The sequence below is a fragment of the Dendrobium catenatum genome, unplaced genomic scaffold, assembly GCF_001605985.2.
Source record: "Dendrobium catenatum unplaced genomic scaffold, ASM160598v2 original_scaffold_224352, whole genome shotgun sequence".
Classification (NCBI taxonomy): domain Eukaryota; kingdom Viridiplantae; phylum Streptophyta; class Magnoliopsida; order Asparagales; family Orchidaceae; genus Dendrobium; species Dendrobium catenatum.
This window is the reverse complement of record NW_021542761.1, coordinates 249,629-267,886: the sequence shown is the minus strand read 5'-3', so window position 1 is coordinate 267,886 and position 18,258 is coordinate 249,629. Positions and strand designations below refer to the sequence as shown.

The window sequence follows — 18,258 nt, the reverse complement described above, 5'->3', positions numbered from 1 at the left end:
TTTGAATACGAGGGGCTGTTTAGACATTTTGTAAAACTCCTTTGTGGTTAATGAGGAGGTGAGGAGGAAAAGGGGGGATTATCTTGAATTTGAAATTTTCGTTTTGAGATCTAGGTTTCGTTTTGGGCTCTTGGCATCGCCGGAGATTGTGGAGAGTACGTTCTTCCTCTCGGATCGAAGAACAATTGTATCTTGATTATTTTGATTTGCATCTAGTGGAATACAAGTCTTTACTTGTGTTTTCTCTCAATTTCTCCCTATTTCTCGTTGTTTTATCGCTGTGGAAAGCAGTTTTGCTATTGGTTTTTACTGATTTGGGTTAGGAATACTTGTGATATAAGTACTTCCTATCAAATTGGTATCAGAGCATCTTTTTTGGGACCGTTGGGGGCTGATTTCCTGAAGATTTCAGCGGATTTTCTTGTTCCGGAAGATCTTCGTGAATCTTGAGAAGAACGATGGCCAGAAAGAAGGTTGACGCCTTGGAAGGCGAAGCCGACCAATTGAAAGCCGATTTGGAGGAAAGATTCTTCAACTTCCAAAATCAACTCACCTCCAACAATGAAAGGTTGGAGAGGAAGCTCACGACAATGGATGAAATGATGAAGAAACTTCTTGAGATGAAAACAAATCCGACGACATCGGAAGTAAGAGAGACCACCGATGGCCATGGCCTGGGAGGAAATCCGAACCCTTTGCGGGGGAGGAGAAATTCGGAGGTGGAGATCCTAGAGGAAGAGAACGGCATGCCACCTCTAGAGCCTCTTTCGAGGGAAGAGATGAGTATGGGATATGACAGAATGGGGGCTGATTTCGGTGGGAGGAGAGAGGGATCTCATCGCCGAGGTGTTGAATTCGAAAGAATTCAACGTCGAGGGGGGGGGATTTTGAAGGAAGAAGAGAGGAACGTCATCGTCGAGGTGCTGAATTTGAAGGTATTCAGCGTCGAGGTGATGATGTTGAAGGGAGGAGAGGTGAGTATGAAGAGGGGATATAGTATATTCGTCGGAGGGACGATCGGGACAATTGGGGAACACCTCCTCTGAGGGGAATGGGAGGCTATGGAGGATACCGGGGAGATCCCAAGGTGAGGAAATTGAAGATGCCCGTTTTCGAGGGGGAAGACGGCCATGGCTGGATCTACAAGGTGGAGCGTTACTTTTCTGTCAACGGGTTGACAGAGGATGAGAAGCTGACGGCGGCAGGATTATGTTTGGAAGGAAAGGCTTTGGCATGGTACCAGTGGCGTGACAGGAGGGAGCCCATCTGGAGTTGGAGGGAGTTCAAGGACTGCCTATTAGAACGTTTTCGAGCCGATGGGGGAGGAGATTTCTATGAGCAGTTCTTTGCCCTGACTCAGGAGGGGACAGTGGCAGATTATCGGGACAGATTTGAGTACTTGGCTAGCCGATTGGATCACATCTCAGAGTCGGCCCTGGAGGGGAACTTCATGAAGGGGCTTAAGCCCAAGATACGAACCGCTGTCAGAGTCTTGGAGCCGAGGAACCTAGGGAAGGCTATGGAGTTAGCCCAGTTGGTAGAGGATCAGAAGAAGGGGAAACTATTCGGGAGGGTCGCACAGGATAACGACTACCATCTTGCCTTTAAAGGTGGGATCCTCAGGGAGTCTTAAGGAGGCATCAAAGGAGATAACTGGATGGGGAAATGGGGGATAGTTCAAACGGCTGACCGAGAAGGAGATGCAGGAGAAGAGGACAAAGGAGTTATGTTTTCGATGTGATGAGAAGTACATGCCCGGACACCGGTGCAAGGATCTAACTCTTCAGGTTCTCCTCGTTTGCGAAGACGAGGAAGACGAAGAGGGAGGTGGGAGCGAGTTAGAAGGAGAGGAGAAGCTGCATCTGGATGTGACAGAAGTCTCTCTGAACTCAGTAGTGGGATTCACTCCGAGTCATACTGTGAAAGTAAGAGGAGAGATAGCTGACCGCGAAGTGTTAGTGCTGATCGATAGTGGTGCAACCCACAATTTCATTTCTGCTCAGATCGTGGATCAGTTAGGGATGGAGCTAGTCGACACAGGAGGCTATGGGGTGATGATGGGCACGGGGAAGGTGGAGATGGGGAGAGGAGTTTGCAGGGGAGTGGTCCTGACCATCCAAGGGCTACAGGTCAGGGAGGATTTTCTCCCCTTAGAATTGAGAAGTACAGATGTCATCCTGAGGATGAAATGACTACAGACTTTGGGGGAGACCAAGGTCAACTAGGGTGCTCTGAGGATGGAGCTAATGATAGAAGGGCAGAGGAAGGTGATCCAGGGGGATGCAGGGCTGGCAAGGGCAGTCGTATCTCTCAAATCCATGATCAGATCCATACAGGAGGTGGGTGGAAGATTTTTGGTGGAGCTTCAACGTTTGGAGAGGGTCAGTGTGGGGGAAGAAGGAGACATTCCACAGGTGGTGCAACCGCTCATACAGCAGTACAGGGAGGTGTTCCAGCCACCCCAGGGATTGCCACCCCCTAGAGAGCAAGAGCACGCCATTCTTCTGAAAGAGGGAGTGTCACCAATCAGTGTTAGACCATATCGCTACCCCCAGATTCAGAAAGATGAAATCGAGAAACTGATCAAGGAGATGTTGGAGGCAGGGATCGTCAGACCCAGTGTGAGTCCTTTCTCCAGTCCAGTTTTACTGGTCAAAAAGAAGGATGGAAGCTGGAGGTTTTGCGTGGACTACAGAGCCCTGAACAAGGAGACAGTACCAGACAAATTCCCCATTCCAGTGATTGATGAGTTATTAGATGAGTTGCAAGGAGCGGTGGTGTTTTCAAAAATGGACCTTAAGTCGGGCTACCACCAAATCAGAATGAAGGAAGGTGACATTCAGAAGACTGCGTTCAGAACACACGAGGGGCACTATGAGTTCTTAGTGATGCCATTTGGGCTTACTAACGCCCCCGCTACCTTTCAGTCCTTGATGAACAGGGTGTTCAGGCAACACTTGAGGAAGTTTGTGCTAGTCTTCTTTGATGATATTTTGGTGTACAGCCAGACCGAGGAGGAACATTTAGAGCATCTAAAGGAGGTTTTGGGGATCCTACAGGCACATCAGCTGAGAGCTAATTTAAAAAAATGCAGTTTTGCCCAATCAAAGGTAGAATATTTGGGACATATAGTGTCTCAAGAGGGAGTTGCAGCTGACCAGTCCAAAATTGAAGCAATGCAGAAATGGCCCATACCCAAGAACATCAGGGGGTTGAGAGGTTTCTTGGGACTGACGGGATACTATAGGAGGTTTGTGAAGGGGTACAGTTCCATCGCCTGGCCATTGACGGAGCAGTTAAAGAAAGACAACTTCTCCTGGGGTGATGCAGCGACCCAGGCCTTCGAAAGGTTAAAGAAAGCCATGACCACTGTACCAGTTCTAGCACTCCCAGATTTCAGCCAGGTATTCGTGGTAGAGACTGATGCGTCAGGGTATGGCTTAGGAGCAGTATTGATGCAGAATCACCGGCCTATAGCATATTTCAGTCAGGTGCTATCGACTAGGGCTAGATTGAAATCAGTGTATGAGAGAGAGCTGATGGCCATAGTCTTGGCCATTCAGAAATGGCGCCCTTATCTTTTGGGACGACATTTCATTGTTCGTACCGATCAGAGGAGTCTGAAATACCTGCTGGAGCAAAGGATGGTTACTGAGGAACATCAGAGGTGGCTGTCAAAGTTGTTGGGTTATGATTTTGAGATCCAGTATCGGCCGGGGGTGGAGAATAAGGCAGCTGATGCCTTGTCTAGGTGTGTGGGGGAACTTCAGGAGGTGGCAGTTTCAGTCCCTTTGATGATTGATTGGGGGGCCATCCAAGAAGAGAGTATGCAGAATGAAGAATTGAAGAAGGTCAGAGAAGGCTTGATGAAGGGCAGTAGCAATCATTCAGGGTACTATCTGGAGGGAGAGAGGCTACTCTATCAGGGAAGGTTTGTGATGCCACGAACATCAGTACACATCCCTCACATATTGCAGGAATTCCACGGCAGCGCAGTTGGGGGTCATTCAGGAGTACATAAGACATATAGGAGGTTGGCATCGGAGCTCTACTGGAAGGGGATGTATAAGGATGTTGAGGAGATGGTGGCAAGGTGTGAGGTGTGTCAGAGAAATAAATACATGGCCATGGCACCAGGGGGACTGCTCCAACCATTAGCACTTCCAAACAGAGTATGGGAGGAAGTGTCTATGGATTTTATTGACGGCCTACCACGTTCAGAAGGGTTCACAGTTATCTTTGTGGTGGTGGATCGACTCAGTAAATACGCACATTTTATCCTCCTACGACATCCTTACACCGCAGTGTCAGTGGCGGCAGCATTTATCAGGGAAGTGGTTCGATTACACGGGATTCCAGAATCTATTGTGTCGGACAGAGACAAAGTGTTCCTCAGTCAGTTTTGGAGAGAACTGTTCAGAATGCAGGGCACAACTCTCAAGAGGAGCACCGCGTACCACCCACAGACAGATGGACAAACAGAAGTTGTCAACCGGAGTTTGGAGACTTATTTGAGGTGTTTTGCCTCTGAAACACCCAGGAAATGGGCTAAATGGTTGCCATGGGCGGAGTACTGGTATAACACTTCTTACCATTCGGCATCCCAGATGACTCCTTTCAAGGTGCTCTATGGAAGAGACCCCCCACACTTAGTACATTATGGGAAGGGACATACACCTGTCTCTTCAGTCGAACAGTACTTAGAGGAGAGGGACCAGGTGTTGGAAGAGTTGAAGAAACATCTGGAGAGGGCACAACAAATAATGAAGAAGCGAGCAGATACCCATAGAAGAGACATACAATATGAAGTGGGGGAAAAAGTGTTTTTAAAGCTAAGACCCTACAGACAGAGATCAGTGGCTAGCAGGAGGAACGAGAAGCTGGCCCCGAGATACTTTGGCCCGTATGAGATCTTGGGGAGGGTGGGAGCAGTAGCGTATCGTTTGAAGTTACCTCCCTATGCTACTATACATCCGGTGTTCCATGTGTCACAGCTGAGGAGAGCCCTCGGGGAGCACGCAATTAGCTCCGCATTACCAGCAACAATGACGGAGGATTGGGAAGTGATATTGGAGCCCCTCGAGCTTATGGGGGTAAGATCAGATCAAGAAGGCAACAAGGAAGTGTTGATTCAATGGAAGGACCTCCCTGAGTTCGACGCGACTTGGGAGCCGTTTGAAAGAGTGAAAGAGCAATTCCCCTCCTTTCACCTTGAGGACAAGGTGAGTTTTTGGGAGGGGAGTAATGTTACGCCTGGACCGGTCCCAGCTGGACCGGTCCGGTTCTACACCCGACGAACCAACGTCGGGCGGAACCAGACGGAACGCGCGGAGCGCGTGTCGGGGGGCCCAAACAGCGGCTAAAACGCATGGGGGAGGGAAAATTTTTGAATGGGAGGCTGTTTTAGGAAGTCCATTATTGTCCTTTATGATTATTTTGTATAATTAGGAGTTTTGGGGGGATTGGCGGCTTATCTTGCATTTGAGTTTTCTCTTTGAGATCTAGGTTTTGTCTTGGGCTCTTGGCTTCGCCGGAGACTTTGGAGAGTACGTTCTTCCTCTCGAATTGAAGAACAAATTGTATCTTGCTATTTGTTTCGTCTACTAGTAAAAATACAAGTCTTTGCTTGCGTTGTCTCCCAATATTCTCGCAATATTCACTGTTTTTCCTGCGCATAGTTGCTGTCCACTGTTGGAGACAGCAGTTTTTCTCCTTGTTCGGCTTCAGTTTTGGTTAGGAACTACTTGAAATCAAGTATTTCCTATCAAATTGGTATCAGAGCTCCGATTCGGGACAACCGGCGGCTGAAATTCTGAAATTTCAGCAAGATCGTCGTCTCCGGAAAAAGATTTTTGTGGATCCGTTAAAAGAAAGATGGCCGGGAAGAAGGTGGAAGCTTTAGAAGGCGAGTTTGGTCAACTGAAGACAGATCTGGAGGGGAAATTCATGGAGATCTCCACCAACAATGAGAGGTTGGAAGGGAGGTTCGCGGCGATGGAAGAAATGATGAAGAAATTATTGGAGATGAAGACCCATCCGGACACATCGGAAGTGAGAGAGACCACTGACGGCCATGGCGTAGGAGGAAATCCGAACCCAATCCGGGGGAGGAGGAATCCGGAGGTGGAGATTCTTGAAGGTGACGACGACATGCCACCTCTAGAGCCATTCTCCAGAGAGGAGATAAGCACGGGGAATGATCGTCGAGGTGCTGATTTTCAGCGTCGAGGTGCTGATTTTCAGCGTCGAGGTGCTGATTTTCAGCGTCGAGGTGCTGATTTTCAGCGTCGAGGTGCTGATTTTCAGCGTCGAGGTGCTGATTTTCAGCGTCGGGGGGGCACGGGGGAGTTTTGGGAGGGAAATTTTGAATGCGAGGGGCTGTTTAGACATTTTGTAAAACTCCTTTGTGATTAATGAGGAGGTGAGGAGGAAAAGGGGGGATTATCTTGAATTTGAAATTTTCATTTTGAGATCTTGGTTTCGTTTTGGGCTCTTGGCATCGCCGGAGATTGTGGAGAGTACGTTCTTCCTCTCGGATCGAAGAACAATTGTATCTTGATTATTTTGCTTTGCATCTAGTGGAATACAAGTCTTTACTTGTGTTTTCTCTCAATTTCTCCCTATTTCTCGCTGTTTTATCGCTGTGGACAGCAGTTTTGCTATTGGTTTTTACTGATTTGGGTTAGAAATACTTGTGATATAAGTACTTCCTATCATTAGCAGCACTATTATTATTGCGTCATAACTTTTTTTGGTTTATGAATTGTTTTTGGTAGTTGGGCAATGATTGAATTTTTTATGAAACCGTTTATATGCCCTTTGCTGCATGTACCCATTTCCATTTTAAAAAAAAATTGGTTTAGGGGCTGTTTGTTATGAAGCATTAGGAGTGTGTAGCATTATTTTTCCCTTCATTATAACTTTTTTTTGTGTTTGAAACTAAGTGCAAAATTAAATTTTGAAGAATTTGAAATGCCCCAAAATATTTGTTTTCCTTTATTTAAAAATCGCCCAAATAGGATGATTTCCAAATCTTGCATTTTTGCCGCTCTCGATTCTTATCTGTCCTCTCTCGTCGTAGCCATTCCTCCCAACCATCGTCCACCATGGCCGCTCTTTGCATTTGCTCTCCAGCATTAGCCCCTGCTCATACTGCTTCCTGCCGTTGCATTTCATTACATTTAAATATTAATGAAGACCATAAAAAATATTTATATAATGAGTGTAGTTTAAACAAAAATCCAATCAAACAACTCGCTAATGACTGCTGAGCTTCTTCCACCTGCATCTGTTATGCTTGCATTGATTCGAACTAATAATCCACCTGCATCTGTTATTCTTGCATTGATTCGTACTAATAGTTGTTAATAGAATTATGTTTCACTCAAAATTTAGCATTTCTACTATTGGATAAATAAATGAAAATCTGCTCAACCAATATATGAGTTGAATGAAAAACTGAAGAGGAGGTTAATTAACGTGCATAAACATAATAAAATAAAAATCTTAACTATTAATGTTGAACTAAAAGTTTGCATGCCCGTAGAGTTAGTTGTTGCATGTTGAATTTAAGTTTCGCAGGCTCGATTTTTATTTGTATTATATATTTTTTTTGACAAGATATTAATCAATCTTAGTAGAAATGTAGCTTTTTTAATCTTGAATGCTAGCCATTATTGTTTACTAACATTTAAATTTCACAAAGGAGTTCTCAGATATTTGCCAGAATCCTGTGACTCCTAATATGGCCGCGCAACAGTCTTCCTCAGCTAGCAATCAGTCTGCTCAGGTTGATTTATTGCCTAGGCCTACTACAATGCCCATTAATTTTGGGTCCCAGCAGTTGCCGCTGGATGGTAGACAATTTTCACAAGACATGGTCCAAGCTACAGCATCTGCTGGCAGTGAGCCTTTTTCATTAACTTTTTCAAACAAGCAACCAATAGAGAAGCTGCATTCACCCAAGGATCAAATTTCTGAGTCTGTATTTCGTGGTTTGCAACAGCCCCACCCCCAACGAACTAGTAAATTTCATTCCGGAATTGAACCTTTGCCAAGAATTCAAAATCAAGCCTCTGCTAATGTTGGAGCATCATTTTCATTAGCACCTAACAAACAACAAGCACAGTTGGAATCTTTACAGAAACTCCAAACAACATTGCCTCTGATTGCAGGGTCACAACAGTTGTCATCGATTATAAATAAACGCCTGGTAAAGACAGAGCAACCTGTGAAGGTCCAGCCAGAGTTTGAATCGGTTAGGTCAAAACTGAGGGAATCACTTGCTGCTGCATTGGCTACAGGTTCTAAGGAGCAAAATAAACAAAAATTTCTTGAAAAAAATTCCATTGGCGAGGAAAAATGCTTGTTAAAGCAGGCCGAAGTTTCTTCTTTGCAAAATGAAATTTACCCCTCGGCTGAAGATGGTTCTTCTTGTGAAAGTTTGCCAAACTATTTTACTTCTGGCAGACACGTTCAGAAGTGTGATGGAAACCAAGGATTAACTAGTGAGATTGGCTCAAGTGAAAATTTCAGTGTTAAAAAAGTGGCAGATAACATTTGTAATGTGCAAGAAGATATTGAAAAACCTGATATTGTGATGGACGATGTTCCATTTAGTAGTCATTCCATCATGGTAGATGAGCTCTTGCAAGGTCATGGCCTCCACTGGGCATCTGATTTTGATTCTGTGAATTCAGATTCGATGCTGAACTCTGCCCCGAAAAGGCCTAAATTGATGGATGCGGATGAAAAAAATGTCACAAAGGACTCAGCACTTCAAACTTGTGAAAATTTGTCTGTTCTAATTGAAGCAGAACTGTTTAAATTGTTTGGTGGTGTTAATAAGAAATACAAGGAGAAAGGTAGATCGCTTTTGTTTAATCTGAAAGATGCTAGTAATCCGGAGCTGATTGAACGGGTATTATCTGGTGATGTATCTCCTGAACGGCTCTGTTCCATGACTGCTGAGGAACTTGCTTCAAAGGAGCTTTCAGAGTGGAGGCAAGCCAAAGCAGAGGAGTTTGCACAGATGGTGGTGTTACCTGATACGGATAATATCAGACGTTTAGTAAAAAAGACTCATAAAGGAGAATTTCAAGTAGAATTTGATCAGGATGATGGTGCTCATATTGAGGTTGGACTGGGATCTGAAGTTCTTACTAAGATGTTAGCAAAATCCAATGATGTAGATCAAAGTTCGCCTCGATCCAATGATAAGGGACTGACTTTATCAAGAACCCATGACTTGGAGAAATCTAATGACTTGTTGCAAGGTGACAAGTCTGATTCAGTTGGAAAAAATGTCTCCAGTCGTTTAGATCAAAGATTGCCTGAGAAAACTGATTATATACAGGACTTCATGGTAGAAGAGTTGAAAGACACGGAGCTTCTCCCTCCTGTTGTTTCTCTAGATGAGTTTATGCAGGCCCTTGATTCTGAACCCCCATTTGAAAACTTGGAAGTTAATAACTTAAAAGAAAATCCTAGTTCTGGTGATAGGGACTTAGATAGACCAGAGTCTGAGAGCATTCATGCGTATGACAGTTCAGGGCATAAGGCTGATTCTACTTCTGATGTCTCAGCAAGTAAGTTGGATTCCAGTTTACATTCAGGTCATATGCACACCAAGCATACAAAAGAAATTTCCTCATTAAATGATGGTCAAGTGGATTATAGTTATCAAAAGGGTGATGATAAGCTGAAAATGGATGATGCTCAAGAGAAACATGTTGCAAGAATTCCTGATTCTGCGTCCAAGTGCAATATTATTTGGGAGGGTTTTCTTCAGCTGAATGTTTCTGCTCTGTCAAACGTTGTGAGCTTCTTTTTAAGGTTTGTTACTTATTCGTTTCAGCATTTTTTTTGTTGGTACTGATGCATTGAAAATTTCTCTATATATATTTTTTAAATTTATACCCCCCCCCTTTTTAATATTTTGTGTCAGCTATGTCACCAAAGACCGACGTTGAATTTGCTGATATGTTTTAAGTAATATTTGTGCGTAGTTCTTGCTTGCTTTAAGAAGTTTTTTCTCTTAAAGTTGGGTTGGCTTGGGGTTGATAAGTTCCGTATAATTTCTTTTACTAAAGGGTCACTTGGCTTTAACGTTATAAAACACAAGGAATTTTTGTGCAGTCGTTAATTACTTGAGAGAAGCTACCATGTAATTTATAACTTAAGATTTGTTCTTTCGGACTTCTGGATTTACATGCATCAGCTTTATTTGTTTGAACTATGGAGCTTGTTGAGCATTAGTGAATGCGTACTTCTTATAAGCTTGCATTGTGTCTTCTATTCCTGGCCTATTTCTCCATTTTACTTTGGGATTATTTATTGTTATTTACTGTTTCGTGTGCTGATTAAAAGTAGTTATGGACAAGTGTTTTATTCAGTATATAACGCCTTTCAAAAGAAGAAAAAAAAAAGTTACATTGTGTTAAACATTGCTATAGATTTATCATAAAAAAAATATGTTACATTGTGTTAAACATTGCTATAGATTTATCATGACATATATAGAACCATAACTATATCATTTTGTTACTTTAATACTTTAGGGCTGCTCAGTCTTTCTTTCTATTCATATTGTTACTACAATTTTAAAAAGGTTTTCTGTGCGACCAAGGATTTACTTTGAATATTAATTTTCCTTCTTGGAAGGATACTAAGAAATGCCTGGTCTGTTTTGCCAAAATTTGAAGGTCAAAGGGAAGCTATTAGGAGTTGTTTTTTGAGTTGATGAAATCATAAAAATATCTTCGAAACTGAAGAATAATGAAGATTTTTCTATGATAGTGTTGCTAGATAATTTTCAGTTTTTCATTGTCAGGTTTTACTACGGATGGATTTCGACTTCTCACTGTCTTAGTCACCAAGTTCCTGTCACGTTATAGCTTGGTTCCCTAGTTAAATCCTTATGTTTTTTTCATTTGAAATGTACTTGAAATCATGTATGTGCTCTTATTTGTACTATTTTTTTCTTGCTGAATGCTTAACCATATGGTATTATGTCTTTACCATTGAAAGTGAAGGTAATTTAACTTGGGTAATTTTTCAGAATGTTAAACATTCTGTGATCTGAGATTTAGCAAATTAAATTTACTCTTCCGTGTAATGTCTTCAATTAATTGATTCCTGACCTGAAATAATTGGGATGTTGAGTTGATGTTTTGTGGGTCAGGAGAAAGCCAAAATGAGATTTTAGGTGTTTTCTAATTGATACTGTTTTTATTTATTTATTTTTTTAATATAATTATCGGGAGTTTTCTATGGTTGATAATGACCATCTTCATGGAGCATTTCACAAAAAACTTTAAATGTTTTTTTTTTTCTTTTAGATTTTATTGCTTTTCAGTGTAATATAATTTTAATAATTTTAACTTAGTTACAGAAAAGTTGAACTGTAAGCTTTTAGCCATTTTCAGGTGGTAGTACCTTGAAGCTGCTTTACTGGAAGAGTGATCTTCTCTTAAAGTGATATATACTTTTTTATTTTTGGGTTTTTGAACATTCATGATTGCTCACTTACTAACTTGTTGTTTCGTAGTGGTGAGAGAACATCAATGCAAGAGTGGCCCAGCTTTCTTGAGGTGAAAGGAAGAGTTAGATTAGACGCATTTGAGAAGTTCCTGCAAGAGCTTCCTCTCTCTCGAAGCCGAACAATTATGGTATTGCACCATATGCTGGAATATTCTCTTTTCAATATTTTCTCTGCTTTGTATGTATGCAATTCTGCTTTTTTGCCATGTTGGATTTGTGCTTTCCTTCTTGATACCTGTGCAGAAAATAACTTCGATCCATCCTTGTGAAGCATGGATTGCAATGTAGGACAAGAGAAACAACGTAATATAAACCACCGTGAATCTTAAAAATAGAGGTCACGGGATCCCAAAAAACCCCTGCAATTGATATATATATATATATATAAATATGATAGTATATATATATTTGAATGGCATTGATTCATAAATAATTCTTTATGGGTAATACAATTTGTGGAGGATGGCACACACTACATTTCTCGGTCATGTTTGTTGGATTATCATTTATGTAAAAATTTACATGCATGTTGAATGATTTTTTTTAAAGGCAGTATCCAAATGGACTTCTCTCTTCCTAGGGTGAGAATATGCTTTTATTTGTTTATTTTTAGATTTGTAGAAAATGTAACCATGCTTGAGGCTTCCATTGATTAGGGAACAGAGGGTTTGTTATATTCACCAAAGTCTATGTCACACATTGGATTGTTTTATACAACAAGAAAGTAAATCGTCGATTCTATTTCATATTTTTCATAATAATTTAATTGGTTGACAGGAAAATAAGAAAAAACAAAAAGGATCGAATAGCACATAGAAGCCTTATAAGAGTTTAATTGTACAGGTTCGTTTCACCATTCAAATCTATTAATGGTGCTTTAATATCACTAACTAAACTTCTATTTCCAATCCATTTGAAAGGTTTAATGCTTTGAACTTTCAATTTAAGTGGTCAGCGAGAAAGTTTAAATTCTTAATTGAGAAAATGAAAAAAAAAAAAAAACACTGTTGATTGAACAATATATAGAAGCCTCATAATATTTTAGTTGTACATATCAATATAATAATTTAAAATCATTAAATTATATATTTATGCACACACATGCACACCCTTTTTTGTGTGCATGTGTGGTAGTTAGTATCACACACGTGTGTGCGCCCCTGTGTCTTGGTATGTAAAATCATATTGAAATATAAACTTGTATTGTTGATCATATATGACTATTTTCTTTAAAAGTGTTTGGGGCTGAATTTTTTATGACTTTCATTGATGTTTATTTGAGTGATGCTTGTTTTGCATTCAATTCTTTTGGGAATTCAATTTTATTATTTGTTTGGATTGAAGTGAGCTCATTTCTATCTATCATTCTATTAATTTTACATGATTTTATTGTTATTATGAAGAAAAATAATATTATAACCCAATCTCCTTTTAATTTTATATTATTATTTTATGCAATAAACAAAAATGATGGTGGCTTTGAAGTTCTCATTAGTGAAATATAAGGTTTAAAAAGACGAAATTGGAAATGGAGGCATTTTGCCTTGGCAAGGTGTGGTGTAAGCCTTGAAATAAAAAATAAAAAGTCATAAAATTACAAATAATTCATAAAAATGACATAAACTATCAACATTTTTACTTATTTCACCTGCATAAAGACATAAATCACAATTCTAAATCTTAAGTTTAAAATAAGATCCAGGATAAACACTCAAAATCTAAATACTCCGTGAGGAGCAGGATCCACAATGGGTTTATCTTCATTTTCATACTCTTTAAAAGAGTCATCATATGAAATAGTACGATCATCCTTGTATTTGTGTCATCTTTATCTTCAAAATCTGTTTCAATTATAATATTTTTCTTATATGTCCCTATATCAATTAACATTAGATTTAGTATAATTTATTGTTAAACAACATATTAATAACAAAATAAAGTAATCTGTTATACTTGAATTACTTTTTGATTTTCTTGAAACTCCAACCCCACTTTAAATTAACACTAATATCTTTGCATCATTAAAGGCCATATATTTATTATTAACTTCAAATCTTTCATTATTTTTTGGTTTTAGACATTCATCATCAGATAATATATCATTAATAATCGAGTCTATTTCATCATCACCGGTTACTTGCCTGTGTAATTTGGGGTGTCTATCTCTCAATTTTTTTATTAAAAATAACATAACTTTCATTGGTCTTGCTTCCAATCCGTTTTTTATCTTTGGATGTTTTTTTTTCAAACCATTGTGGAACATGAAACTTACTTTTCACCTTTACTAAATCAAGTTTTCAATATCTGACATCACTTTCATTCAGTTGCTGCTAAACAGTCACTGAAATTGTTTTAAAATTCAGTTTCAAGCACACTTTCAAACACTTAACATCTAAACAAATCATCTCATGATGAAGCACGGAATGTAGGAATAGTAAGATAATGATATTAAGAGAAATATGAAATGGAGAGGCAGAATGAGAGTGAAATTCTCAAAACTAGTAATTTGGCTTATGATAATTTAAAAGTCCCATAGGTTGTGCATACCTCGTTTTCTGTTTTTATCCTTCTTGAGTTCAAACTGTAAGAGTCCAATACATCTTAGAGTTTTTAGGAATGAATAAAAAAATTCAAAATGTTGTGTTCACATTATAACTTTGGCTTCTTTTGGGACGACTTTCTTCCTGCTTTTTAAAGCAGCTTTTTAGTATAGAAATTTTAATTTTTAAACTAAAAAACTATTTTAAGAAGCAATAAAAAAGCGAGTCTCAAATGAAGCCTTTAAGTGTCCGGAGCTTAACACAAGATGATGGCCTTATACCAGTTTCTGCTTCATATTCTGAACCCATTCGGATTATGGGTTCTATAGTAAGAGTCTATTCTAGTTTTAGTGAAATTTAGGATACTTCTATGTTGTTTAAATAAATTATTGAGCTCTTTTTGTTGCAGTAATTCATTTTCTTTAGTTGTTATCGCCACGTGGTTGCAAAAGTGAAATAAGAATCTCATGAACTCAATTATTCCATCCTAGTTGAATACAAAATAAATAAATAAAAGGTATTTCAGCTATATTAATTTCCTTTGATGGTGGATGCTCTCGTCCTGTAGTCTGGTCCTCTAGTAGTATTGTGGGAATTGATATTGAATGTTTGATTTGTGTGTAATTTATAAGAAATTGATTTTACCAATGAAATTATAACATATGCAGTTTTTCTTTATGATTCTCGTTTAAGCTCAGTGAAAAGTTGAAGGAAAACTGAAGTGTGAACAACATTATGTTCCATTCATTCTTTAATTTATTGGTAAGGCTTGTGATTTTACATTATTAACAACTGGCCGCAATTGCATTCTGGAGTGCTGGAGCTTAGGGACTGCTGTCTCCTATGCTAGAAAAAATTATTCTGTGTGGAATTCAGACTCCAATGAAAATGTGTCACATCTGATACCGAGCGGTACCGAGGCTTAGTACCGCTCGGTATCTAAGCATAAACCGGACGGTTCTCCTGTCCGGTGTCCTCACAGAATAATCTCTCCCTCCGCTGCTCTCACTTGTTACAGGTTGCTCTCTTATTAGGCGTAGCTGGGAGCTTTTTTGTTTTTCATGGGCAGGTGGTACTTAAGCTTTCGCCACACTGCACATGGACCTCACATTTATGCCATGTATATCCTCCTCGTACCAGTTTTATCTCATTATTTTCCCATTTAAAGTTCAATTCTGAATTGATGCCCAATTGCAGCTCTTATAATACGCTGCATTTTGCCAGTATTAATGGTAGTATTAATGGTTTATATTAATGCTGACGCATCAGAAGTAGAAAGAAACTCTGGAGCTATATATATTGCTTAATGCTGGTGATGTTGTGCAATGTGTTTTCCTAAATGCTCTTTGATCCTTTGTATTGGTAGTATGGCTTAGATTTCTCTGTTATGGCCTGTGTAAGTTCAGGAATCTGGTAGATTGTTTTTCAGTTCAATAGATGGTCTCCAGACTCCACAGCAGCAGTTTCAGCATGGAACTTCTCAATATTTGTGTTTCCCAGAGAAGAAGTGATTATTATGATAAAAATAACTTTGGCTTCGTTTGGAACGGCTTTCTTGCTGCTTCTTAAATAAAATGATCTTTTAGTACAAAAATTTTAATTTTTGTAATAAAAAGTTGCATTAAGAAAAGGAAGCCCTGCGATATCTGAAGTTCTGATGGGAATGTATGCCGTGATTGCAGCACTGCTCTGTTATTTATAGAAAGAAAAATCTAATATTGTCGATGCAATGGCCCTATTTAAAGGTAATATAAGTTTCGAAGTGTTATGGCTATCAGTGACGGTTTGCTCTCCGCTTCTCGCAACAAAGCAGAATGAGGAAGAACAAAGCGAATTTTATCCAGCTGGATTTAAAGCAATGGAATCAGAATGATATATGTTTCTGGGTGTATTCACTCTTATAATAATAAAAAAAATTCTGATATTAATTTTATAAGAAAGGTTTTAAACGATATTGTTAGTGTAATATAAAGTTTTAATTTTAATGTGAATTTAATAAATTTTTAAGTTTTATTATGATATAATTTTGTATAAAAGTACTTTGGAGCCATGCCCACTCTTTGTGATCTCTTCTGCTCTCAATAATGTCACCAGCTCGTGTACGCCAGAAAGTGGAAGCTTACTACTGGGATAAGAGCAATAGAGGACGATATGTTGCAAAGACGAAAGCAGGGACAGAAATTCTATTTATTGTAAAAAATTTTATGGAGAATCCTTTAAAAAAATGGAACTTTATAGTCCAAATTCTGTACTAAACCCTAAATCTAAGAAAAGGCTCATTGTTGGTGGTAGAATTTTTTCTTAAATGCATAAATAGCACTATTTAAAGATTACAAAATATGTTTATTATGAGAAAAAGTTGATTTGTGGTAGAAATTTGCTTAAGCAAATCCATAAATTTTGTTCAAAAAAGGTTTTTTTTTTTTTATCTCACTCGTAGATCTATTAGGAATTTCTTGCGAGATTTTGGCAAAATCCCCATTTAGTTGGTTGAAAGAATAATATATCTTCGAGGATCTATTAATAATGAAGAAAAGTAAAATCTAAAATAAATTGCAATTGATGTGTTTTTTACTATGTTTGGCCATGCCCAAACCACCAATGTTGATTTATGGTTCTCGAGATGCTCAATTTTGACTTCTGATCTTGGTTGTTCTGCAAACCTCTATGAACTATCTGCCTCTTATTTGGAAAAAATAAATTGAAGTATTCAACGTAAGCTGATGCGATATTCCTTATTTGATGCAGCTAATCGAATTCATCTGGAAGGAGGATTCTCTGGAGAGTGGGCGTGTTCATCTCTCCGAGGTATTGCTTTGCATTCTTTAGTTCTTCATAATCACTGATTATTTGATTTTATGTCTAATCTTTCCTTCCTACTACAGGCCATCCACTCCTATATAACAGATGATAGGCTTGGATTTGCTGAGCCAGTCCCAGGAGTTGAGCTCTACCTCTGTCCTTCCCACCCCAAAACAATCGCCATACTTGCAAATCACCTCTCCAAGGACCTCCTTGATAGCATCCACTCTGTCCTTAATGGCCTTATTGGCATTGTTGTATGGAGAAGACCTCATGCAATTGTATCACCTAGATTGTCTTCCCACCACCACAAGCATCATGGTAGCTCGAAGATGCATTCGAGTTCGAAAAAACGGCACGAAAGCATGAATCATTCGAGCCGCAGGAATCCGATTCCTCGGCCCGACGATGAAGACGATGTTCCGCCCGGCTTTGGGCCGCCTATTGTTAGGGAGGATGATGATCTTCCTGAGTTTGATTTTTCCCGCGGCCGAAGTTCCCATCGAGCCGCAGCTGAATTGGCTCCGGCCAGCCCATCTGATCACATGAGGGAACTTATCCAGAAGTATGGGCAGGGTGAGAGTACTGTGAAGGAATTGGGGATTCCTGTCCAGCCTTGGAATGATGATGATGATATCCCTGAGTGGAATCCAAATCAAAATACAAAACAGATGCTGAAATCTATGCCATTGCCGCCGCCACCACCGCCGCAAGTCCATGTGTATCAACAGCAACAGAGAAATACCCAGCCTTTTCCTATAAACCAGAACCTGATGCCACCACAGTTTGTTCAGATGCCTCTTCATCCACCCATCCATGCCCAGGTTGGGGGAATGCAGCCTAATAATGCCATGTGGAGTCCTGTGGCTCGCGGAATGCCAGATGGCAGCCTTCGGCCGTGCCAAGTAGGCAGTCAGTTTAGTGGTGGGAGACCGCCGGGCTTCGGGGTGGATCCTAGAATGGTTCAAGGCTTTGGGGGAGGGAGGAGTGGATTGGGTTTCTGGAGACCTGATAATAATAACTCTGGAAGGTAAAGGTTTTTAGCTCTTCTTTAGCAAGAAGAAAGTAGGAAAGTAGAGGATTTGGCTTCTTTGCTACTTTTTGTGCCCTCTTTTGCTTTTGATCTCAAATTGAATTTTATGTAAAATATGTCTGTTCATATGCTTTTGTTGAGTTGGTAATGAATGGATAACCCATTTGCTGATCATTTTGGAACTGACATTCGTATGATTAATAATGTTTGGGTATGTGGTCATTGAAGCAAAAAGTTATTTCCTTTTATTTTTTTTATTGATAGGCTTTATCAAAGGTATGTAAGCTCTTTTTCTCTCTCATGAGTCATAAATTCAGGTTTCGTTTGGGATAATTTTTTTGC

At 39.7% G+C, this 18,258-nt stretch overlaps 1 protein-coding gene across 8 annotated transcripts in view; it reads left to right on the top strand.

Annotated features, from left to right (window-relative positions):
• LOC110100538 overlaps window positions 1-18,098 on the top strand; it is a 25,959-nt gene extending 7,861 nt beyond the window's left edge. For 3 of the 8 annotated variants that reach the window (XM_020828085.2, XM_020828082.2, XM_020828078.2), the window contains exons 2-5: window positions 7,716-9,834; window positions 11,549-11,669; window positions 16,830-16,889; window positions 16,967-18,098. In XM_020828085.2, the coding sequence (XP_020683744.2) occupies window positions 7,745-9,834; window positions 11,549-11,669; window positions 16,830-16,889; window positions 16,967-17,917 (3,222 nt within the window). In that variant the 5' untranslated portion in view covers window positions 7,716-7,744 and the 3' untranslated portion in view covers window positions 17,918-18,098. Of the gene's footprint in view, window positions 1-7,705; window positions 9,835-11,548; window positions 11,670-16,829; window positions 16,890-16,966 lie in introns of all 8 variants that reach the window. The other 5 variants (XM_028692557.1, XM_020828083.2, XM_020828079.2 and 2 more) reach the window with 2 other exon arrangements.
• The last annotated feature ends 160 nt before the right edge of the window (window positions 18,099-18,258 follow it).